Below are 27,080 nucleotides of genomic sequence, written 5' to 3'. Positions count from 1 at the left end.
CCTGGCACAGTTAGGGACTCCGCCCTTGCTCTCCAGATCCTGCCGGAATGCAAGCCACAAATCCGCCTAGGCTCTAAAATGCGTCTAGAATTCCTCCGATGAAAGGAGGGGAGGGGGGGAGACAAGGAAGGAGGTCTATCGTCCTCCCTTCCCGCCTCCTTCCCGCTCCCCTCCTGCTTCCACGTCTTTTGGCATGGATTTTCTTGCAGCAGTTCCGTGCTAGAGGTCTCCACCGAGCTGTGTACAAGTCGGAGCTGGCTGCATTAGGAAGCTTGCTCTTTCTTTTGTGCATCACCCAGTGAACTCGCTGCAAGAACCCTGCAGCATCCAGGTCCGGCTTTCTATCCGTAACAAAGAGGCAACACCTGCCCCTCTCTTTTCAAGAAAGCGCGGAGGACGAGAAAGGAGGAACGAACGAAATCCGTGCGCCGCCTCCCTGCTCTCTCTCTTTCTCTCCCTCTTTCTCCTTGGCGGAAAAAGCAGACGAAAAAGAGACTGAAGGTGATGCAGACAGAGGAGAAAAAATTGGGGGCTTGAGGGCACCGCTGCAGCAGCACTGATTACAACTGAACATCTGCAAAGCCATTGTTTGGGCCTCGGGAATCTCGGGATCTGCATCTGCTCCTGTGATTCATCTTCGCCGATTCCCGCCTTGAAGTCCGGCGACCGATCGCTTCCTACCCCTCAACAGCGTCGTCAGTCTCTTGGAAAGCATCCCCCTTGGTCGTCTCCTCCCCCCTCCGTTTTCCTCCCACCCCTCGATTCTCTCTCACTGCAGTAGTCACCAGTATTATTTTTAGGAGGTCAGCCTTTTCTTTGCTAGCAGCTCAATTTTGGATGTTTGAGGAGTAGAGTTCATGCTAAGCGCCGACAGGATGGATGAGTTTCAGAGTGAGGAGGAGGAACCGTGGTATGACCAGCAAGACTTGGAACAAGGTAAGGAAATGTAAAAAAAACAAAAAAACATGAGCACCCCAAGCTAGGGTGCGTTTCACACAGGGGACGGCCTGAGTCATGACCCAGCAGATCTGGATAAGAGGAGAAGGAAGCTAGATTTTTTATTTTTTTTAAAAAAGAAGCTTCTCCTTTTCTGGAAGTCCTCTTTTGCAGCATTTAAAATCACCAAATTGCATGTGTAAGTCATTCACAATGCGCCCTGGGGACAACTTCAAATTAAAATGCCTCTACAGACCCAGAGGAAGATTTGCTTTGCACTTGTTACTCTCTGTTAGGCTAAAACTGATTCAGATGTTTAGGGCTCATAGAGTTTGTCCCCTGCAGGAACTCTTAAAACACTTGGCTGATTTATGTCCAATTAGCTTACTCATCCTGCTAAACTTACTTGGTTGCGGTGGAGTCAATTGTAGACTGTTTTAATCTAGCCAGGAAGAATCAGATTTTCAATTACAAATGAGCCAACATTTAAAAAAAGATAATTTGTAAAATGCAGCAAAATATTAAATTGCTTGCTTCCAGCAGTGTTTTTCAATGAGTCACAGCAAATTCTGCATATTATTTTGCTGAGACATAAAAGTTTTCCTAACTTGGGCAACATCACATGGAATTTGAAAATTAATAAGTATTTAGACCGTAACTTTTTACAGCATTACAAAATTCTGACTTGGCATTTATCTAATTCATATTAGATATCATTATTATTATTGGACGTGCGCTCAGCCAGAAATTTCAACTATTTGGCATTTTTATCGACCTGTCTAGTCCTAGATGTTGTTTGATGGTCCTTCCAGATGTTGTTTGATGGTAATAAAGCTATCATCTCAGGATTATTATTACATTTCCTAGAGGACTTCTTAGGAAAAAATTGTTTAAAATATTAATAAGAAATCAAATACATTTTTTAATTAAGTGTTGTATGCTGCCCCCAGTAACTTTAATGTGAGATGAGCATTTATACAAATATAATTAATTAATTAATATATATTCTGGTTTAACTTTATATCAATTGCTGGTCAGTTGTCTTTATTATAGAGAAAGGGTCATAGCTTAGGACTTTTGTGTCACACTAATTTAAGCATATTCTAAACTTTTTTACCAAAACACTAAATCTTAAATATAGTCAGATGATGATCTTATTCAAGGATTATCATTTGTTCCATGTTGTTTGCATACATTCAAAATCCTAAAAGGAAAGATAACATTTCATCCTCCCAAGAAACTTGATTAAGGTAAGAACACATGAAAAAATCAAGTTGGCCTATTTCTTGAGTCAGCAGTAGTAAATCTGTTCTACAGCAGTGAGACAACCAAGCGATGTGCTTGATGACTATGAATGGAAACTTTTATGATATTGTGCTCAAATAATTCTACATTATCATTTGAAGGAGAAGTAAGATTGTGAAATATGTGTGCTTGTATGGTACTATTTGGAGAGCTTGCGCATCTTTAAATGTCAAAGTGAATATGTGCTGAAGTGGTTAAGTTGGGAATACGCCAACTGCAGCCTTAATGCAAGGTCAGATGCACAGGTTTGCAGGGGTATCATGGCAGCATATCAGGTTGATAAACTGTAAAAATTAATTACAAACAAATTTCAGAAATGTAATGTTAATATTAAGTACTAGAAATATAAATAAGTTCCTTAAAGTAAATCTCAGTTCTTTGTGATCTCATAGAAATATTAATAAACATTATTGAAAACAACATGGAACTATTTTACAAACAATTTTTTCCAAGATTTTCATTTTGTGGTCTAATCCACAGGCATGATATGTTCCGATGCTCTGCTAAGGCGAAGCAATTGTGAAGCAGGACCAATTTTGCTTAACTTTTTGGCATCAGCCAAGAAACCAGTGCAGAAAAAAAAGTTGGGATTATATGGTATGATTCCATGATGTACAAAGCTGTCATGTATTAAGACTATTGTACTACATGGAGCTGCACTGAGCCTGGCTAAGACTGAAACATTGATACTCATTGTAGTGTTGTCATTTTTTGTTGGGAAGTGTGGAGGCTGCTATGATGCAATATGGTTATTAGTTATGCAATATAAAAGGAATCTAGATGCTTTCTCCATGAAGGAAAAGCAAAATTTGGCAGGGTCTCTGCTCTTCAGATTAAATGCTTTCACTGCTAAAAGCAAAATACTTTTAGAACAATGGTTGTTTTGTGAACTCATCTGTAAAAAATATATTATTGCTGCTTTTCTAGTTCAGTTAATGATTTGTAGATATAAACACTTTCCGTAAGTAATAGTGCTTTAAACAGAACCTAACCTAAAGGGTTACACACATTAACCACCTCTTATTGTACTGAATTATATCTGGTGGCAAAAGTATATGTAATATTTATAACACTTGTTTGCGTTTTCTTTTATTGTTAACCTACTGTAGTTTGAATATTCTTATGATTGTCCCAATGAACATGTAATACCAATTTTTATGCTGCTTTTTATTTTTTTGGATTCATTAATTATATTATTTTCCTAAAAATACTTGCTATGTACATTTAGTTCCCTCTTGATTTTTCCTTGGACAAATAAAAATTTGATATGAATAACATAAATTAATTTATAATCTGATAGTTGATGTAAAAAGAAGATTGCATCATCTTATAATTTCAGTGATGTCAGTCATAATAATGAAAATATCTGTCTCATATTCTTGACAGGTTATATGGATGGTATTGTATAAAAAAACCCTTTCCCAAATAGATGTCCTCTAAATGTGTTATAATGTAATTTGCATTATCTTCAACTGAGTCTTCGGAGAAGGGCGGTATAGAAATGTAAATAATAAATAAATAAATAATAAATAAATAAACCAGCAGGGTCAAAAAATTCAATAGCTCTAAGTTTGGGTGAAATGGTATTAAGAGGAATGCAATTCCAATACAGTTCCCCAAGCCTTTGGTATAGCCTCCAAAAGATACTGCTGAATTATCATCTTTAATGCAAGAGGAAGGGGATATTAAATAAGGAAAAATCCATGAACTGTCTGGATTAACTACAGTCAACAGCAAAATATTATGAGAGATTAAAACATTTTGAATAAGAAAGATTTTTCAGGACCTCTTCCAGCTCTTGGGTTCTCTGGTTTTGCAGATGTGTTTTCCATAGACAGTATTACCCATTGATTTTTACGCAATGGACATGTGAATTACTTCTTTGCATAGGATTAGATTCTTTTCAGATTTAAATCCAGTGAATATGGGTAATGAAGGATCAACAAAAATGAGCGTATTTTGTTTCTACCAGTAAAAACCTCTCTTTTCTTTATACTGTATTTCTTTCATTGTTAAAAAAAAACAGCTGGAGGCAGTGCTATAACAGCCGATTTAAATAGTACCAATAATTATTGTATTTGCTGGGTTTTGACTGAATACTGAGTGCATCCAAACACAAACAACAGCCTGTGGAAAAAATAGTTGGTTGAAATGTGTATCTTCATATATGTAATCATTCCTCCCATTTCTATTTGCTGAAGAAAGGCATTCTGGGATCAAAGTATTGCTCCTTGCTCCTTTCAGGAAGTACTATGATTAGAATGCATGAACAGGGGGAAGAACTACGGAGGGAAGTGGCGACAGTGAGCTGTGTTTCTGTCAGCTGGAAGATGTGGCTCTTTTGACATAATCCAGCAGCTTTCCAAGGAATGTTTGCTAAGAGTTGTCAAGGGAGAAGAGAATTAGGAAATTTAACTATGAAGAATCAAATAACATTTTCTAAACTTTTGCGTCTTGCCTGCTTCACAATTAACGCTTCTTTAAAATGAATTGCAGTTGGATGCCAAAAACACTTGGCACTTGCTGGGATTTGATAGTTGCGTTCAAGAGCATGACACACACATCTCCTTTTGTAATCTATTTCTATATGTATCCCGCTCAGTGCCAGCCACCTTTGAAGACTTGATGTGCTTTGTTCCCCATTTCATTCTCACAGCAACCTTGTAAAATGGATTAGGCTGGCACAAAACAATTGCTCCAGATTTACCAGGACACATTATTTTAATTTCTTATACATAATTACATAGATTAGTTACCACAACACCTAGATCAGATCTGCACAACATACAGCCCCACCAAGCCATTTTGTATAGCCAAGCCGCCTCACCAACACCACCAGCTCCATCACCATTCTGCCACTAGTCATCCAGCAGCCATAGGCATGTCAGGTATTGTTGCCCGTGATTATTTTTAAATAAAAATATTCATTGTTGCTCTTTTAAGTTCTCTAGGTCTGGTCTAAATCAGCGGTCTCCAACCTTGGCAACTTTAAGACTTGTGAACTTCAACTCCCAGAGTTCCTCAGCCAGCAAAGCTAGCTGAGGAACTCTGGGAGTTGAAGTCCACAAGTCTTAAAGTTACCAAGGTTGGAGAACCCTGGTCTAGATCATCATATAAGATCTGTTTCATCTAGCAATTAAAAAGTTAGTTGCATTGTGGCAAAGATATATGAAGGCTCTGAATTATTTTTCCATCTTTTTCCCCCCAGGATGTTTTTGTATCATTTTCTGAAAATAGAAAATATTTTGAAAGAGTTTTAAAAAAATGTCCTCCAATGAAATACTTACTTTAGAATAATAAATACCACAAAACCAAATTTCACATGTGTTATCCTTCCTTTCTCCCAGATATTTTCTGTTAGTTTGTAATAGGAAACGGTTTAACTGACTATCCAAGTCCTCCTGTCTTATACAGGTAAGGCAGTGCTCTTCTTCAGGGCAAAAGTCAGGTACTTTTCTGTGCAACCAGCTTGGGGAAGGAAAATTCCAAAGAAAGAATTTAGTCACCGATTTGCTTGTAGATTTGTATAGCAATAGCACTTAGACTTATATACCGCTTCACAGTGCTTTACAGCCCTCTCTTAGCGGTTTACAGAGTCAGCATATTGCCCCCAACAATCTGAGTCTGGTGCTTGTGCATATGCAAGATCCAGAATAACTTTTTTTGTGTGCCCATCCTGTTCCACAAACTTTATCATTTTAGTTATCTCCCAATATGATGGAGCAGGTTCAATGATTTGAACCTGCTCTATTTTCATTTTAACTTATATGAAGTCACATTTCCTTCCATGAAACAGCTGTTCAATGGGTGCAGAATCTTTCAAATTAAAAGTGCTTCATGCTTGAAATGGACTATTCTGACATCATAGGTACAATCAGAAGTGGTTCCAAGGTTAGCAAAAGTGTTTCAGTCTTGAAATGGGCCCACATTAAAATTAAATGGTTTGATTAATTTGCTATGGACCATAAACCTATTGAAATATTTGCAGGCTTTTAAAAAAAACTGTTTTGAAAGGAGCAGGAACTTAATACCTCTGGATTTTTACTGGATTTCAGTGATAAGAGTTCAGGGGAATGCTATTTAAAAATACAGGACCATTTTGAAGTCTTAGCTTGCCATTCCTAAAATTTCTATTGCTCAAATGTATGGATCACATTGTATGATTATAAATAAAGGAATGGTGAAATAGCAGCATGAAATATTGTTGACATAGTCTTAAATCACAAATGTACTGGTGATTCTGGAAAATTAATGTTGGTGTATTGTTGCAAAGATAACTGGGAATTGATTATGCATTCAAAACAGATTAAACATTTTTTAATTGAAAAAGCTTGTAGAATAAACCAGAAGCAGAAGTCAAAAAGCTAAACAAAAAGCTAGTCACTTCAGTTGAAAAAAATATTCAGAAAAGTATGTTGCAGGTAAGGATTTCCTTACTCCTGGGTTAATAAGGCCAAAATAAAGGTTCTAATCTCTATTTAAGGGGGTAGTGGGAACTAAAGTATGAAAGATATGAAGCAGTTTTGGATTATGTATCATCTCAGTTTTATGCTTGGAATCCTGATCACCACACATATGGTAATTATCAAAATAAACTTAAACCGCTAATCAACACAAGGAAAATTACCAGTAATAGAGATTTCACAGAATGTGCTAAAACAGTATTAGAAAAATTTCTTACTAGAGGTCAGCAATAAGGAAAATACTTTTATGAAAATCCTTTTGCAGCCTTTCTACATTTTTATGATAAGGAATAAGTTCTAAGAAGGTAGAAAGCCTGTTAAAGCAAAAAGGCCACTGGGTTTCAGTATTTTAAATTTTTCTCTTCGGAAACTTAAGGACAAAATTATGAGCACAGGCTTTTATATTATGCATTGAATATGCATTATTTGTACCCAATAGCAGGATCTGGGGAAATGGTTTCCTAGAACTTGTTACCATTAATGGAAGATTTCACATGGTTGGATGTAACTGATATAGGTTAAACTATAGAACCTATCATTGGCCCTGCAGATGGATTAGGGCCTCTCAGCCATAACAGCATTATGTAATATTAGAGGTAGCTAACATTAAATGTATAGTAACTGAATAAATTATAGTAAAAGATATGGAGGAAAGACACTTCCTATGCATCAGATTTCTAGAGAAGAATAAAAGAAGTGCATAAAGTGCCGGCATCCCGGTACAGTCAGCTGAGTCCACGGCTGACTGTTGGGGGCGAGTCATTGGCCCCGATGGAGAGGGTGCGCAACTTGGGCGTCCTCCTGGATGAACGGCTGTCTTTTGAAGATCATTTGACGGTCGTCTCCAGGAGAGCTTTCTACCAGGTTTGCCTGGTGCGCCACTTGCGCCCCTTTCTAGACCGGGATGCCTTATGCACGGTCACTCACGCCCTCGTGACATCTCGTCTGGATTACTGCAATGCTCTCTACATGGGGCTCCCCTTGAGGGGCATCCGGAGGCTTCAGTTAGTTCAGAATGCGGCTGCGCAGGTGATAGAGGGAGCCCCTCGTGGCTCCCGTGTGACACCTATCCTGCGCAGACTGCACTGGCTACCTGTGGCCTTCCGGGTGCACTTCAAGGTTTTGGTAACCATCTTTAAAGCGCTCCATGGCATAGGGCCGGGCTACTTACGGGACCGCCTACTGCTACCGAATACCTCTCACCAACCCGTGCGCTCTCACAGAGAGGGACTCCTCAGGGTGCCGTCAGTTAGGCAGTGCCGTCTGGCGACACCCAGGGGAAGGGCCTTCTCTGTGGGGGCTCCCACCCTCTGGAACGAACTCCCCCCAGGACTTCGTCAACTTCCGGACCTCCGAACCTTCCGTCACGAGCTTAAAACACATTTATTCATCTGCGCAGGACTGGATTAGATTTTAAATTTATACTGGTTTTAATGGGTTTTATTATTTATAGTGCTTTTTTAATAATTCGGCCATGTAGAATAAGTTTTTTAACTGTTGTTTTAGTCTGTATTTGTATGTACTTTTTTATTTGCCTGTGAACCGCCCTGAGTCCCTAGGGAGATAGGGCGGTATATAAATGTGATAAAATAAATAAATAAATAAATAAATAAATAAAGATAACAATACACAGTACAGAAAAGAATCAAATCTTTGTTTAAGTCATTAAAAGAGATAATATTTAATTTACAAAGCATAGAATAGTGCAGTAATAAATTTGTAAAATAAATGTACAGTACATTAAATCTAGAAGGGAAGGAAAGTTATAAAATGTGTTATTCAGTAGTTTGACTTTGTAACCCATTAGGTATCATTTCTTTAATTTTCCTTTTAAAAATCTCTTGTCCTAGCTGTTCCTATTGGATATTCTTCCAGAGAAAACTATTAATAAAGAAAATATATATTTGATTATACATGTAATAACTGCAACAAGGATAATATTTGCGCAAAGATGGAAAGCAGAGAAAATCCCTTTGGAAGGGGAAGTGATTAAAAAAAATTTAGGCTGTGCAGAAATAAATAGATTTACTTTGATAATTAAAGAGAAGATACAGAATATTTTAAGATATGGGGACAATTCTATCATTGGTTAGAAAACAGATAGAGATAAATAATTTAATAATTAAATAAGAGAATGGTATAATAAAAATATTGTATTGTGGGAGTGATGTTGTAAAAAAGGAAGATAGGAGGAGGAACAAGAAGAAGAAGTCACTGAAGAAACACCAAGATGACACACGGAATGATTGATGTATTATGTGTTTGTTTGTGTATAAAACAATAAAAAACTTTTTACATAAAAAAATAAAATAAAAATCTCTTGTCCTTTCCATTTGATTATTATCCTCAGTTTCTTTACATTACTTTTTTAATTATTTGTCCTTGATGTCTGTGGAACTCAGTGGTTGGACAGTTTTCCCATGCCTCAGTTTATCTTTTGCTTTTCAGCTTTCTGGGGTTTTTAGTGTGTAATCAAACAGCCATTTTGTTCCCTTTGCTTGCTTTCTGCATTTCAGTATATTTTTGCTTGTCTCCTTTTTAATTATGTCACAGATTTCAATCTAACCATTAATTCTGTTCATATCTTTACCACATTATCAAATGTGAGTTATATTTTGTAGCTTTGGTTATTTTATTTGTCTTCTTAAGTTTGCTTTTTTTTTTCCAAAACAAAGTTAATATTTAGTCCTACATCTTGTTTTTGACCAAATAGAGATTCTGCATCTTTGCTTGCACAATGCATGCTACATTTGATTTAGTTGTTATACATCCATTGATCTCCATGTGTAAAGCCATCAATTATTGTTGAAGGAAGGCATTTGCTGTAAACATTGATTTTTCTAGACGGAATGCTATTAGTCTTTCATTTCATATACCAAGACCAAATCCAAATGTTGATTTACCTCCAATTTTGGCACTCATTCCTCTCTAATTAGTATATACCTTTTAAAAATATCAATGGTATTGTGTCACCAAGATGTACAAGTTGTCATAAAGATATTTTAACTTTGTTTTTTCCCCTATGTGAGTGGAGCATAGACTTAAATCCCTATAATATTGATTTGTTTGCTTCAGACTTGAATTGAGATAGTTCCATTCTTTGTGAGGTGGTAAATGATGACCTTTAATTACACATTGGAGAATGGTCATATAGAAAAATTACTATTAAAACTATTTAGTGTGCAGGTAAACTATTAGATAATGGTTAGATTAGATGGAATAAACATACAGTTGTAAGTTTTATTAACCACAATTAATTTATTTATGTTTTATTTAAGCTGCCCTAGAACTGAACTGAATATGACAAATGTGTCGAGTCACCCAGAGCTATTTCAGTAACCATGACAACTTGGTTCCTGGACTGTTGCCATTTTGTTCAATTCTGAATTTATGAATTCTCAGTTCATGTTTTCTTATTGTGCTGCTGTCTGCCTTCCTCATTCTTCTGACGTAATATTGTATGTCTCTTGTGAAAAGGCAAGCAGATAAAGCTCCTTTACCAGATTTTATAAGCTCTAGCAAGAATAAATATTTATTCTGAAAGTGCTTGTATGATGTAGCAGTCCTTGTGTTTTACAGAAGTGCAGTGATTTCCCAAGGTCAGTTAAGCAGTAAGTGATGAAGATGTCCAAGTGTGTTTTTTGAATTGCATCTTATCTCCAATAGTTCCAAAAAAATTATACATCACTTCTCATTCATTGCTTCTATGGTTAGAAGTTCTGATGGTCTTGTTGAATTCTCTCTCCCCCCTCCCTCTCCTTCTCCCCCTTCCTCCCCACACTCATTCCTGTTCCCCCTTTCCATCTTTTTTTAAATCAAGAAGTCTTCAATTTTCCATTTCATCTGGCTCAAGGGAACAATGGTCACACAAAGTAAAGAATAAGCAGAACCTTACGCTAGAATTGACATAAAATCCTGGCTTATTCAGAAGCAGTAATTCTGATTTTCAATCTAGATGCAGTTGTGTTTGTCAGTGCCTTTATGATTAATTCCAAATGGGAGAAAATGGAGAAGAGTGTATACAACGCTTGTTCTATTTTGGCTTTTCCATATAATAATGAACATTGAAATTACTGCGGTAAAGAAGACAAGCTACAAATTAGAACATAAAGAATTGCATTTTAGAAAACTCAAGGGAGACTAATTTTGTCTCCATATTTTTATTTCGAACATATCCAATGAATGCGTTGAAATAGCAGAAAAATTAAGGATAAGTCTACTTTTTCATTTATTGTATTGTAATATTTTTGGTTTTCCACACTATATAACAAACTAACTCATAGTTATTTGTAAGCATAGTCTGTGAACTCAGATTTTAGAAAACATGGTTAATGGCTTGGCAAGGTTCACAGAACATAGTCATAACAATTTATTTAAAAAACAATAACTAAAGCAAATCTAGTGTTATGTTTGAACCCAGCCAACAATATGCATGCAAAATCTCTGGATATTTTTAAAAAACTGCTTTTTAAAGAAGCAGGCCTTCAATGATTCAGGACCTGGGTATATGCAATTTGTTACCATCTAATAGGATCTAGTTGTATTTATTTTGAGACCCATTCTTGAGTGATAGCCATCATCAGAGATTCTTTTTTGGGGGAGGTTGTTGGTTGGTTTTGTTTCCTGTTGCCCCTTTCCCTTGTATTTCACGCAAAGTTAAGTCAGCACCAGCCCAATTAGATTTCAGGAGAACCACTAAGACTTTGGTGGTTCTGCAGCAATGTCAGTGATAGATAGTATTTTCCCTACAGCGGGACTCGGGAGGATGATTGTTGCTGATGTCGTTGTTGGTTTTTTGCTTAGTGCATTAAAGGACAGGAAGATTTATTCTTATTGCTTTATGGATTTCTTTATGTTTACTTTATTATTTCCATTTTTATGTTTGTATTATTTGTAAACCATATACAGTCTTTTTGAAATGGTTGATCCAGTAATAAATTAATAAACATTTAAATAGACATTTTAAAATGGAAACTTTTCTTTGTCTTTCAATGAACTATTATTACTCAGTTATAGAAAAAAATCTTAAATTATATTTCACCACAATTTCTCTATTTTTACCTCCTCTAACTCCTACAGTAACATTGCTGGATTGGTTTTAAAATCCTGATGCTAAAATCCTGGGTTTCCTAATCCATTTAATGTAGCCCCAATCCCAGCAGATTAAATTAGATGCTGCATGATGAATAGAGAGGGTTACGAGTGACGTAATCCTCAGAAATACAGGAAAAACTCAAAAGCTTTTCTACCTTACTGAATCAGCATGAATATATCTATGCTGATACCTAGCAGTTACTAATCAAATTCCCACCCTAAAATAATAACCTTATTTTATTCATTTGATTTTCTGCAAAGAACGAAACAAAACCCAACTACACCTATGCCTGAAAAAAATGCTATTTTTCTCCCTGAAAGACCTGAAACCCAAGAGCCGGAAGGCATCGTGAGAAGAAAGTTCTGCCAAGGGGAAATGGATCACAGGCTCCACAGTGCTGCTTTTTCTTGTGGTCTCAGTTCAATTTAATTTTGACTTTGCTTGTGTGTATATTGGACATTGTGAAATTGCAGAAGCCCAGAGTTGCTTTCAAAGTAGTATAAAGGCTTCATGTGGAAAGGCTCTTAGTTTGATATTTCTGTTATCCTTTCAATTGAATTTTTGAACTGTGTTATATGTAGAATTACAGGTACAGGTAGTTCAAAAAGTTCAGTTAATCCAAAGGAGAAGGCATTTCAAGGAGCCTGTCCTCTAATGTATCTGCCTAGCTATTCTGTCTTTGCAGATACAGTATTTTTCTAAATGGACCACTAAAGGAAGGGCTACTGTACAAGTTGTGTGGCTCTGCTTTGGAATGCTCTCCCATAATCACGTTAATATCGGGAAAGCTATTTTTCCTTCAGGGATTTCTGAATGTTTCTATCAGCTTAATTTTAAGTACCTAGCCTATATTGGGATAGTTGGATTTATATTTACTGAGTAATTTATTTATTGTGTGTTATTATTTTTCAAGACACAGGGGGTTAATATTAGAAAATTCAAGTATTACATGTAATGCTTTAATTTGGATTGAGACTTTTGTCATGGAATATAGCAGAAATATAAAAACTAATTAAGACTGTTTCTCTTTCCATCTAACTCATTTTTGTTATGCTGTCAGTCTCCTGAGCAAACTTAGAAAATTGGAGATCTCTGTATGTATTTTTAGCAGTAATTATCACTCCCTGTTAATATGGCCCTTTCAAAGAATACAATTGGCAGCCAGGGTTTTCGCATATTATTATTGCAATTAACATTAAGTTGGCTCTTAACAATTCATTCTGTGCTATAGTACACAAAACTGGAGATCAGATTTCTGGGGAATAACCAACAAATAAAAGTTCAGGAATACCAAAGTCCTAAATTAGGCTTTGGAAATGATATGGTACTTCCTGAGAAGTCTTTGCCTATAAAGGAAAATCAAGCAAAACTGACCTACTAATTAATTTACTTTTGTTTTTGTACACCATTATCTCTTGTCTGCAAAGTAGATATGTTTACCACAATTCTCATTTCCTTTTAAATACCTGCTCTGAGTTTTTTTAAAGTTGTTATCAATAGATTTAGTGGAGGCTAACTAAATCTTTGTCTTCCGATATATTAAAGGAAAGGCATGTTAATTCTGAAACCTGAACCATACAAGTATGGGGAACGAAGCAGATGGAAAGAAGTGGGGCACCTGACTCCTTTTACTATAGCAACAGAGATTCCAAATAATAGTTACCCAACACCAGTAGCTTGTTACATTCAGAGAAATCCAAGTAAAAGGCAGTGATTCAATTAGCACCTCAGTAGTAGCACTACCTCCTTCTGCTTCCCACCAGGGTGGGATAATTGAGACATTTCCCTATAGCCATATTGCCCTGAGAGAGTTGTCATTTAAATGGGCAGCTGCATTTGAAAGTCTCTGTGATGTTCCACCTGAGAGAGCCGAAACTCCAATCTTCTCTCATTGCATTGACAAAATGGTGATCAAGTAGAAGTAAAGGCAGCTGGAAAGACATGGTAAAATTGCTGATGAGGATAAGAAAGGGACAATAAGGATTGGACAGTGGTTGTACAAAATTATAAACCCAACTTCCCTAAGTGTTTTGTAAGTTACAAGACACTCTGGATTAATTAACCAATGTAGAAAGCAGTCGAGGAAGTTGTAGAACAATATAAGAAAAAAAATTAAAGCTTACTTTGTAGTCTGCACTTAACATCTTGTTAACAGTTTTTGGTTTTGTTCTCATAATGATCAGGGCAGAATAGAATAGCACTTATTGCCAGAAACCAGGTCTACACATGAAGGTTCTAAATGACTGATTTATTGCTAAAGCCTATGCACAGGAATTTTCTCAGATTAACAGTTTACAACTGTACAGGATTAAATGCGGGTCAGTAGCAATGGGGGGGGGGTTGGACTTCATTCTTTTGTGACTACATAAGGATTCTAACTGCTACCTCATTTAACTCCTCCCCCTAACTCTGCCAGTCTCTATCCTGCAACTATAAAGGCATCATATAAAAACTTAACATATAAAAGTCCGAGCAAATAGAATGATTTTAAAATGAGTCAGTTCACATAACATTTGGCCTATCAAGTTAACTGCCAACTAGAACAATTGCATTTTGACCAAATAGCAAGATTAAGAGAGAGGAAGTTGAATAAATGTCCTTAGAAATGGGATAACTATAGTTTGTCTGTGGCTACATGTCCATGTGTCAGCCACTTGACAAGAAAGAAGAATGGCAAGTTAATTTCTTAAATGGATGGGCCAAAAGTTTATGACTATCAAAGGCAATTGTTGGTTTTTTACCATACATAATGAAGAATCTCACAAATCAGGGGTGAAATGCTCCCGGTTCGGACCAGATCACTCGATCCGGTAGCGATGGTGGCGGGTGGCTCGGAGAACCAGTAGCAAAAATCTCTGCCCCCCCCCACATGCCCAGCTGAGCCGCGTGATCATCAGAGGGTGTGTTTTTTTTAACTTTTAAAAGCATTTTTTCTTCGGCTGAAAAAATGCTTTTAAAAGTTAAAAAAGAAGCCTCTGATGATCGCGCGGCTCAGCTGGGATCTTCAGAACCTTTTAAAAGCATTTTTTCTACCACCTCTTTGGCCGAAGAAAAAAAATGCTTTTAAAAGACTCTGACGATCCCAGCTGAGTTGCCTGATCGTCAGAGGCTTTTTTTTCTTTTAAAGGCAAAAAAATGCTTTTAAAAGAAAACAAAAGCCTCTGATGATCAGGCAACTCAGCTGGGATTGTCAGAGCCTTTTAAAAGCATTTTTTTTACAACCTCTTTGAGGTTGTAAAAAAAGTTGGCCACGCCCACCCAGTCACATTACTACCACCACCCAAGCCATGCCCACAGAACCAGTAGTAACAAATTTTACATTTCACCACTGTCACAAATATTATATTAATTGTTTTCAGATTAAATCAAAGGAGCTCACTTTTTAAAAACCCTTTAGGCTGGGCCCCTCACATCTTCAGATTCTTCTTCATGAGGCTCTGAAGTAGTAGCAAATTGCCATGATCATATTCTATTCCAGATGGCTTAGTTATCAGCAAAGTAGGATCACTTTGGATCCCTTAAAGGCATTGAAATTTATTTATTTTATTTTTTTTAATTTACATTTATATCCCACCCTTTTCCGAAGACTCAGGGCAGCTTACAGTGTATAAGGCAATAGTCTCATTCTATTTGTATATTTACAAAGTCAACTTATTGCCCCCCCAACAATCTGGGTCCTCATTTTATTTTATTTATTTATAAAATTTATAGGCCACCCATCTTACTTCAAGATAAACTTGAATGCTTTTCCTGATGTTGTGTATCTTTCTGTAGAGGTCACAAGGTATGTTATAAAGCACATGTTGCTAGTTCTGCTGTTCTAGTCATATCCTCATCATCATCATTTTTCTTGTTACTATGGAATTTATATGCCACTCTTCAGGACATCTTCTCTGAGCGGCTAAGAATTATAATATGAAATTAGGATAGCAGAAATACAATTAGCACTGCTGACTCATAATTTCCACCAGAGCGAGATAATTAGAACAATTTGCCCTTCAGCTGAGCTGTGAAATAAATAAATCATAAGTAACTTTAAATCACTCATAAATATGTATGCTGAACCCAATAATAAAATATTTCTATCATACGTAGGGAAAAAAATAATGTTGGAGAGAAATGATTCAATTATATAAGAGGCTTAAAAACACCTTTAGTCTGCAAGAATTGGGGAGAAAATAAGTGTGGCTTTTATTATAAGATTCTTTGGCATTAAAAGAATTATTATAATTAAGAAGTTACTTTTAATAATGTCATGTCAGATGTTTACTGGTTTTACTTTTGAAGTTTGGTACAGCTTTTAGTGGCAGCTTTGGGTCTTGAGTAGCTGCTTTGGGTCTTGAAAAAAAATGGGTTAAGAATATTTAAACAAGTCAAACTTACCAGCATTGCATATGGCATATTTCAAATTATTTAAGGTAAAGCCTTTATATGTTTTGTCTGCTTTTCAGACTTGCACTTAGCTGCCGAATTAGGGAAGACACTTCTAGAGCGCAACAAGGAACTGGAAGAGTCTCTGCAGCAAATGTACACCACTAATGAGGAACAAGTGCAAGAGATAGAGGTACTGTCAACAGAGACTGGGGAAGCGCAAGCAAATGTATAACTCAAATAACCCATTCATGCTTCAAGTGTACATTAAGCATTGCTTTGAAAATATATGTAAATATTTGGGTAGGATTTAATTTAGGACAGTCAAATTAGCAGTATCCATAAAGATGTATGACTAGGGAGAGAGTGAGATGAAAGTTACTGAAGCAAAGCTATATTAAGCTCTGGAAGAACAGACCATAAGGGTTCCATGACAAAGTGTTTTGTTACTTTCCAGCAGCACCCTCTGTCTCCCAGCTCATACAATTTCATCCTGAGCAGAAACTTTAATGTGGGTTGTTTTGAGCTAGTCCGGGTTCTCTACAGTATTTTTCTTTTTTACCCAACAAAACGTTAGAAAGAAATTATGTAAAATGATGCTTCTCAACCTCACCAACTTTTGAGATCTGCGGGCTGGAGAATTCTAGGAAGTGAACACCATACATCATAAGATTACTGACGTTGAGAAGCACTGATGAAAGGAGACTCACAACTCTCTTTCTGGGATAATTCTCGATAAACAGGATAATTTGATGTGGGAAAACCCAATAAGAGAAAAAATGTGTTGAAAGGGAACAGCCCTGATTGAGAAAACGGGAGTGTGGGGGTGTATCTCTCTGGGAGAGGAAGCTGGGAAGCATCTCAGAATGCTTCTGACAACTTCACCATAAGCCCGTCTTTTCTAGTCTCATGATGCAGAGTAGCTTTTTTAAAAAGGTAGAAAGAATTCCAGGAGGCATTTTCTGCTGCTTTAAGGGGATTTAAATCAGTGTGTCTTATTTGATTTATCTGTATGAATGTTCATAATTAAATATAAGAGGCGGAGAAAGGAAGATACAGTGAGGCTTTCAAGATTGAGGTCAGCCCTTTGACATAGGTCAGTTCAGGAAACAGATTCCTCAAGAAAGACTGAAGCTCAATTTTGTGGAGAAAAGCTAGAACACAGGAATCCTGACTGCATTTTCCTTTCCCTCCGTCTTATATCCCAGAAAGCAAAGTCAACTTGAATTACTTTCTAACGTTGTCTTCATTTCTCAGGCTTAAAACATGTTTCTGTAACTGTTGCCAACATAGTTTCTGCTAAATTGTCTCTTCACATATTCTACTTTTTGAGTGAAAGAAAAGATTGTATTAGTTTTTAAGATAGATTGTCCTATTTGCTCATTTTTATAATTGCCTAGCCCTAGGCTATCCTAAAATTGATGCCTGATCAGAGACACATTCTTAGACATTTAAAAAGTTGTAATTGATTTGCCTCCCATTTAATTATGCTATTCTTGAAGAGATTGGATTGATTTGGCTGCACTTCTTTTTGTTTTTCTTTCTAGTATTTGACAAAACAGCTGGAAATGTTGCGGCATATGAATGAACAACATGCTAAAGTTTATGAACAGCTGGATTTAACAGCACGGGATCTAGAATTGGCCAATCAGAAGCTTGTGCTAGAGAGTAAGGCATCCCAGCAGAAGATACAATGGTAATCATTTGTCTGATGGGTCTGATTGGTAGATTTAAGGTTTTTATTTGCTATCCCCAAAGGATAAGATTTTTTTTCATTCATAGTCATGAACAGGAAAATACAACCCCCTTTTCCCAGAATTAATCATAAAGTTTTAAAAAATTGTAAGTCTATTAAAGACCAAATAACTGACACCTTTACACAGACATTGGCAATACCTCTCTTGCCTCTGCAGCATGTTTTGCTGCATTTCCTGAATTTGCATTTAGCTAGTCAATCGGGGAAAGTGCAAAAATGGCAGTCAATCAACACCCTTCCCCTGGATTTGCCATTTCTTCCCTGCATTTCTGGGGGGGGGGGATGGGAAGGGGGGGGAATGCTATAATGCCTTGGGTTCAAATGAGAAGTGCACCTCTGAGGAGTGGGTAAATGGAATGCAGTGGGGGTTCCCACTATTCTTCAGAACAGTTATCTTCAGTTTTCTCTATAGTGATAGCTGAACAAAGATAATTTATTCAGTTCACAAAGACTTTGAAAAGCCCCATCATATCGTGGGGCCTAGGGATATCATGTTTGTCTCGGGTATGTCAAAAATTGAAAGGTAGAGGTTGCATTGCTGGCGGATAGTGGAAAGAGCATTCAGATCTGAGTGAGGGGGTTTGTATTCCAATCTTTAGAAAGATAAAAGTTTTTATCTTTGATAAAAACTGCTGATTTCAGAAATAACAGGAAGAGGTTTTGTAGTCATATTCCCTCTTGAAAACAATGTACCCAAGGTAGCATTTGCCCCAAGTATAGTGACAGAGAGATACATAGGCATGTTCTCTTTTGAGAGGACCTGTTATAAATAAAAATACAGTTAGCCAACTTCCCTACAAGGAAAAAATTGTATTAGATGGACATGTGAATAGGTGACTTATCTTACCTTGTGTGTTGTTTTGGACTTTTCACTACCACAGTGCTATTGTTCATTCTGTTTTCTGAAGGGTAATTTAAAAGTATTTCCGAATGAAAATGCTAACACATAAATTCCCACTGGGAATCAGACTGTATCCTCTATACCATCTCATGTTTCCAGGGTAGGATTTGTAGGATGGAAAAAGCAAGTGTTTGAAAATGGGGAAGGGATGTGTGAGAAGGATCTGTTCAGCTCATAACACAATAGCAACTTTGATGATTTAGCACTTCTGAAAATAATAGGCAGATAGAAACATAGTTATTCTTTGTTTTATGCTTCTTTAAATATTTGCGGGAAAGTATGCATAATTAGTACTGAGGGAGAAAAGAAACAGAGAAAAGCTGACAGCACAGTTAGCTGGTTCTAATACAGGCTTACCTCCCTGAGAATGTAATTGCAATTTACAGGAAAGAATTGTTGAAGTGTAAAAATTTAGTTGAAGGGCACATATACATATTCTCCAGAGATGGTACTGCAGATAATTATAGCTTGGACGGAAGGATAGGTGTATGAATAGTATAACCATTTCTTCACGTTATGTCTGTATTTTATTCCATATAATTTAGTGCTCAGCTTTTTGTTTCATTTCTTTTCCATCAATCTGGGATTTATTTACAGCCTGACGGAAACAATTGAAGGACTACAAAATCAAGTTGACGAGCTACAAAAACAAGTGGAAGAACTGCAGAGCTTAGACCAGCTGCGCGTCCGCCGAGAAAAAAGAGAAAGGCGTCGAACGATCCACACATTTCCTTGTCTCAAGGAATTATGCTCAAGTCCCAGGTATTTTGGACAGGGAAAATAGTACTTCATTTTTGTTAAATATCTCTACTTGGCTATCTGTTAATTTGTAGAGGAAGCAGATGACACAACAGTGTAGTTTAACTTTGTGTGGACCTTTGCCTCTGTCTTTTTCCTTCCCAGCCGTTTGCACAATAATTGTGGAGATAGTTGTTTCCCAATTTTGGAGCCATTCACAGTGTTCTCAAATCTCTGTTTGTTATATCAGAAATCAGTGCATCATTGAACTGAATCAAGGTTTGGGATTTTCTGTGCTATTCTGAAAACTCTAATTTGTTGGGTTTTTTTTAAGTCTTCAATAATGCAAGAAAATACATATTTAAAAAGTGAGCTTAATAATTATTAAACTTCCTGTAATGCCATTGAAAAGTTCTCATTAGGGTTGTTTATACGTAGAAATCTCTGAGGCAACTGAACTTCAATTTCGGATAAAGCAAATCTAAAGTTCATTTCCCTCTCTGAAACAAATTGGCATTTGAAATGAAAACAAGTGCACCTGCCATGTGCAGGGGCAGCAGTGCAGAACAGAGGCTTTAGATTATTTTTTACGTAATATCTCCTTAATTTATGCAAATAGAAGAGGCTGCTTTGAAATAGGCTACACTGTGCTCCAGTGATTGTTTCATCTGATGCCAGCAGGGCTGAATGGATAGAAACAATTACTTCAAGAAGTTACTATCCCCAATATTGGTTTAAAGCATTCCTCACTATCGCCTGAGTATTAGTTTCAGTGTGCATTGCACATACATAGCACCAACTGAGTTCCTCTCACACTTGGAAACTCCTCCATTTGGACACAGAATTACAGAATAATAAGAATATACACATTTCTAAATACTTTACTTCATTACCAACTGAAGGTCAGAGATCCCATTCATTGTCAACACTAATCACAATTCAATTTGAAAGATTTCTATGGTGTCCCATCTGGTTCTAGCAGAAACAGTTGAACAATCAATGAACCAATCAATAAATATAATTCATGGAGTTCTGGCAAACGTAATTACTGTTGTCCTTAGGTCCTAAAATAATTCTAGGCAAAATCTTATAATTATCCACATAAAAATGTCCTTATCATACTTTTGATATATTTTACCCAAGGTGTCCTAAGGCTATGTATAACTTTATAAAATTTGCATTTTATAGATACTGGTTTATAACAATTAAGGGGGATTTCACTGCCCTCTTTCTAGTCCATATATGAATGAGAGATTGGGGAATCTGGTATTGTTCATTCCTTTCCCAGCCACAGGCTTTTTTCAATTAATGACTGTGCCACTTGTTTATTAAGAGTCAAGGAAGAATATATGCTGAATTAAGCCAGATATGATTAACTCAGTTAATCCATTCTCCCACTAACTGGACAGATTCAAAGGCAAAATTTTGAAGGCAAAATTTTAAACGGGGATTGGCCACTCGCCATGGTTATGCTTACTTATTTTGTATCTCTCCATTGTCAAATCAGTGTACCAGTTTTTTGGAAGGCTGGACAGCACATCAGAAAATCAAAACAAGGTTCAAGGAGTATTGCCAGAATTGCTATGTTAGACCTGTGTGTTTGATGTAAGTGAGATAATTAAATATTGTACGGTGCCCAGAATACACAAGGGACATAGTGTCCTTTTGGTTATTGATGATTGAAATAATAGTTCTTCTTAGTCGCTATCCAATTCTTTATGGAATGAAACTTAAATTCATAGCTTCCTATTTAACTCCTCCTTTCTCATCTTTTTCAGCACAGTTCAAATTTATACTTTAAGTGAAATTGTCATTAATAGAGATGGCACCAAATAAAGGAAAAGCAAGTAACCCATGGGCATATTCCTGTAGCCTATTACCAAATATACTATATTAATTTCCTTTAGGAATTACCGGTAAATTAAATTAAACATTACTTGGTATTAACTGAATCCTGGTTCAAGATTAAATTTCAGAGTGTTTCCATGCATTAGATTCTTAATCAAAAGCCATTGTGCACTATTCTGTCTTCTGCTCATTATCCAATTTTTCTCAAGATTTAAAAATGACACAAGAATTATTGAGGGAAATGAGGGGAAGGCAACAAAAGGAGGGTGATTTTAATATGGTATAAGTGTGGGACTAGAACCATGGAAAAGGAGGGTGGTTTTAATATGGTATAAGTGTGGGACTAGAACCATGGAAATCCATATTCAAGTCCACCTTTAGCCATGGAAATTCCCCAGATCAATTTGAGCCAGTCTGTCTCTCCTCAATTCTACCTATTCCAGCAGTGTTGGTTGAGGGGGGGTGGAATTAAGGGAACTCCTTGCATAAGTTGCTTTGAACTCCTGCAGAAAAGTCAAGATATACATTTAACAGAAAAATAAAATCTGGGCTTTCTCTGTGTCACATTTGTAGACCATCTGTAAAAATCTGGTTTGAAATTTCATGAATTACTCAATAAGAACCCAAGTTGTATGAATCTTAGGAATAATGGGGAAATTAAATAAGCAGGTTCTTTTCCTTCTCTGTTTTAGTACTGTATTGGTAATGATCTACCTGCTGGTAAGGATCAGTGTAGTTCCATTATAGTCCCTGTGAAATAGTAGCTCTTGTTATTACAGAAGTGCACTGTATTGAGAAGTACAGGGTCTCAGTCACTTCAGGTATAGCAGAATTCTCCTGTTCTAAGACTAGGGGCTCTAGGCAACCTAGCTGGAAGAAAGGTATATTTTTCTAGAAATAATTTTCTAGCCTTTCATTCTTCCTGTGCAACTTAAAGCTGGTGTTTGAATAAGAAAGACATAAGATTTTAGACATCAGCTGCTGTCAGGGCTCATTTGTATAATTTCAGAAAGTATTATTAATCCTACCCACCACCACCATCTCAAATGAGAACATTGGCATTCAGCACAGAAGCAGTATCTCTGATAATGTTACATAATGTTACATGGCTAACCTTTTCCGGACCAAGTGCCCAAAGCACATGCGACTGAACCCCCAAAATGCAATGCGTGTGCGGGCCCCGTGCATGCGCCCCGCCCTGGCGCATGTGCCCCCGTGCATGCATGTGCACCCTGCACATGCCCCCCACATGCCTGCAGAGGCCCTCCCCATTCACCCCACGCCTCTCCCCTGCATGCACACACAGGGCAACCACATATGCCCCACCCCACACACATGCATGTCAGAGACCTGAAGACCAGCTGGCCGGCAGGAGGCACATGTGCATGCACAGCGGAGCTGAACTGGGGCGATGGCTCACGTGCCATCAGAGAGGGTGCTGCGTGCCATCTCTGGCACACATGCCATAGGTTCACCATCACAGTTATATACAGTAGATAGTCCTCAACTTATGACCACAGTTGGGACCAGAATTTTTTATTGCTAATCAAGGTGGTTATTAAGTGAGTCGTCTGATTCTATGCCCCTTTAGCCATGGTCGTTAAGTAAATCACTGCAGTTGATAAGTGAATCATGCAGTCATTAAATGAATCCTATTGACTTTGCTTGTTGGAAGCTAGCTGGGAAGGGTGCAAATGGTGATTACATGGCCCTGGGATGCTGAGACCATTGTAAATATATGCTAGTTGCCAAATGTCCAAATTTTGATTATATAACCATGAGATACTATGATGATTGTAAATATGAGGACCATTGTAACTCACTTTTTTCAGTGCAGTTGTAACTTAAAATGGTCACTAAACAAATGGTTGTAAGACAAGGACTACCTGTATACAGATTTACTTTCTGAATCTTGGGTATGTGATAAACAGAATTTTGGTGAGATTACATATTTGAATACCCTTTGTGAAAAATATATAAGTACATATAGAAAACTAGCAGCTCAGAGGCACGTATCTATTGCATTAAGGTATGAAATTTGCCTATCCTTAGGGCCAACTATGTGGCTATCCAGAAGTGTCTCACTAGGCACTTCACTAGAATGATAATGCTATCTACCCTGGATCATGTTCATTTGCCAACCATATTGTCTTTTTAATACTAGATATGAGGATGCATTCCAAATCCACAGCTCTTCCATGGAGTTCAACCAGATGCCCTTGGAACGAGAGAATGAGCGACTGCAAGCAATGGTAAATTCTCTTCGGTCCCAAGTTATCCAGGAGAAGCAGCGAAAAGAAAGGGTGGAGAGAGAATATACATCAGTCATCCAGGAGTACTCAGATCTTGAGCAACGAGTTTGTGAGATGGAAAGCTGCAAACTGCGCATTAAAGAATTGGAAACTGAATTATTGGAACTCCAGCAGATGAAGCAAGTCAAGAAATATCTCCTCAGTAGAGAGGACAACCTATCAGAAACACTTCTGGAGCCATTAAACAATGCTCCTGAATCTGACTACATAGATCTTTCTGAGGAAGATGGGAGGAAAAATCATGAATCCTCCATGGCAGCTTCTCCGAACCATCCTGTCCGGAAAAGCTGTAGCGACACAGCCCTTAATGCCATTGTAACGAAGGATGCTGTGAGCCGCCATGAAGGCAATTATACACTCCATGCCAACAATGTACGGAAAAGAGGAATGTCAATCCTGAGGGAAGTGGATGAGCAATACCATGCCCTGCTGGAAAAGTATGAGGAGCTTCTCAGCAAGTGCCGTCAGCATAAGGACAGTGTACGTCATGCTGGTGTACAAACCTCTCGCCCCATCTCCCGTGACAGCTCCTTTAGAGACTTCCGGGGGGAGGGTTATGAGCTGGAAGAGCTCAAAACAATGGAGAAGAGCCTTAGCAAACATGTGGAAGCTGTAGACAAACGGCTAGAGCAGAGTCAGCCAGAATATAAAGCTCTGTTTAAGGAAATCTTCTCTCGAATCCAGAAGACAAAAGCAGATATCAATGCCACCAAGGTGAAAAAGAAGACTAGCAAGTGAATCTTCACCTGCACCTTCAGCCCCATATTCTTTTTAGCCCAGGAAAAATTGCCTGGCTTTCTGCCTTTGTGCTCTGGAAGCTTCTTATATTGATAGCTTGCACAGAGAGGGAACCTGTTGGAGTGCCTGAAAATCAGCAAGAATCCAAGTCACATTCTTGAAGTTGGTACTCCAAGCTGTCTGGCTCCTTGAATCTGCTGCAAAATCTATATGTTGTAGTTGTAGTTGGTATCAAAGATTTTATGAGGATTTCTTCACATCCTGCAGCAGCCAGAACGCCTAAATAGGAAATTGGGCCAACTAACCACAGCTTCACCTGTTGCCACAGCCGCTGTTCACTTTTCTGCATGGAACATAGGATCAAGATTAGATTCCTTACGATGACTTGGAGTGTCTGAAATATAATTTTTAAAAAATCAGTTTCCAAAAGCAACTCCTGAAATGCAACCTTTCCCCTGTACTGTATTTCCATTTTGTTTCTTTCCATGAAGAGCCCATGGAATCAGATCCATCATCAGTGAGACTTTTAAATGGACAGCTCCCTTTTCTGAAGGGGAATATGTTCTTCCTGTTTAAGCCATTATTTTATTGGTCAAATTTTCAATATTTACAATGCAAGTTCATTGCAACTGGAAAAACTTGAAGAGAAATGTAAGATTGATTAATGTCTTCATCAGACATACCTAATTGTTCTGATCATCTAATGTGTAGAACAAAGTAAACATAGGATGTATATTTCCTCCAGTATTTATTTCAGTAAGTTGTCATCACTCATTCTGGGATTTTCCAGAAGCCAAACAAATAAGTGCTATTACTGACTTGGGGAGAGAGCTCCATCTTTAGTTAGGTGTTGGTTTTTCAAGCCTTGTTGCTCAAATGATTACCCTTATTATCTTCTGCGACCAGCTCCTAAGATATAATTTGCATGCCTTGCAAAACGTGAATAGGGGTGATTTATGCATTGCATATTTATACACAAAGCTTTCTCTCTCCAGTCTCAGGAATCATCACTATCCATTTCATTGAAGTTAAATATTGGGCTATTTTAGATACACCATAATAAATTATAGGAATTCCTGCATATATGCTTACCAGTATTACATTTCAATAATATTTAGGGTACACATACATAAGATTATTGACTTAGCAAGCAGTACTATACTTGAAGAAATGTTGGATCCTTTTGGATATATCTGAATAAAATCCAAAGTCTTTGTTGTTTCTTTGGAATTACAACAACATAAAATGATATTTCAATGTGCTATATTATGTTCAGCATATTACCTTCTTGTTCTTTTATCTTTAAACACTGTTATGTGATTTTTCTTACCAAGATCCTTAGACAATATTCTTTAGTGGTCAACATTGCCAAGTTTCACCAAGGAGATGGAGGCTCAAAAGATTTTTCCAATCATTTGTGTCTCCATTCCATCATGCTATATCTGTCCAGTTTTTATATCCAATTTTATGAACACAGTAAATAGAAGTTTAAGAAGGTAGTTGTGTGGGAAGTCAACTGTGAAGTCAAAGAGAATGAGCATATTCATTCTTGTGTCACTGGATTGTCATTTCATTTGCTATATTCTTGCCATGAAAAACTTTTGAGTCCTTGTGCTTAGCCAAGTGAAGTCACTTTTGAAATACATGGAAGTACTTTTGAATTAGCCTATCCAGGGGCTATTCTTTTGAATTGGTTCTTCTACTAAATACTCAAACCCCTTCTGTACCCTGGATGTGGTCCAAACGAGCCATACCCATGATTGTGGCTACCACTTTGGTAACCATATACAAACCTTCATGCCTTACAATAAAAAAATCAGTTATCTGTAAAAATAACAAAAAAAAGTTGGTTCTCTCAAAATATTTACTTTGATCTGTCGCCAATCATAGCTGTGGCATTTTAATTTTCCTTTACTACCTTTTTACTAAGGGAGTTCTGAATTTATATTTGTTCTAAAAAGTAATCTGTTTGTTGCATCAGTATTTCGGGTGGGAAAGGGCCATTGCAATCTTGGTTTTTGAAAACTGTTAATGTGCAAACCAGCGTCTTGTTTGTGTAGCATACTTAAAATTAATATATTTAAAAATGCTTTATTCTGTTCTTAAATAAACAAGAAATACCAGTACTATGAATGTTGAATTTTCCTGTACATTATGTATATTTGTTAACATTTCAGAAACAGACTTGAACTTTTAACTTCATTTAGACCATGAAAATGTTTTAGGCATAAAATAAAGTGGAGGGGGGACACACCAAGAAACAGTACTGTTGCTGTTTTCATAATAGATATTTCTTCCAGCTGCAGAACAAAAAGAAAGTTTCGTCTTACATTGTAGATTTTCTGAATGCTCCAGTGGTTTGAATTACGTATTTTTAATCTCTTTGCAAAAATCAGTTTTGAACAAAGAAACAGCTGCAATATACTGTCAGATCAGCAAAATATTGATAACTTATTTTTGGCCAAAAGGAATATTGGCATTAAGTGAAACTATTGAATAAGATATATACACACACAAACATAGAGAGGAATCTTGGATAGGTGGTTGGCTTTTTTGGTTTTTTGCATTTCCTTCAGTGGAAACACTTTTATTTTAGAAAAGGAATGCTTACATATAA

The 27,080-nt window shown here is 37.0% G+C and overlaps 1 protein-coding gene across 1 annotated transcript; it reads left to right on the top strand.

Annotated features, from left to right (window-relative positions):
* On the top strand, nucleotides 1-26,605 carry CDR2L (cerebellar degeneration related protein 2 like). The gene is made up of 5 exons (XM_058169527.1): nucleotides 1-936; nucleotides 16,251-16,363; nucleotides 17,718-17,866; nucleotides 19,425-19,589; nucleotides 23,578-26,605. Exons 1-5 carry the CDS (start codon nucleotides 858-860, stop codon nucleotides 24,461-24,463), a joined length of 1,392 nt encoding a protein of 463 aa, XP_058025510.1. The 5' UTR covers nucleotides 1-857; the 3' UTR covers nucleotides 24,464-26,605.
* Nucleotides 26,606-27,080: the final 475 nt, after the last annotated feature.

This window comes from Ahaetulla prasina, chromosome 2, assembly GCF_028640845.1.
Source record: "Ahaetulla prasina isolate Xishuangbanna chromosome 2, ASM2864084v1, whole genome shotgun sequence".
Lineage (NCBI taxonomy): Eukaryota > Metazoa > Chordata > Lepidosauria > Squamata > Colubridae > Ahaetulla > Ahaetulla prasina.
The sequence above is the reverse complement of the archived record's forward strand: the minus strand, read 5'-3'. Positions and strand labels throughout refer to the sequence as shown.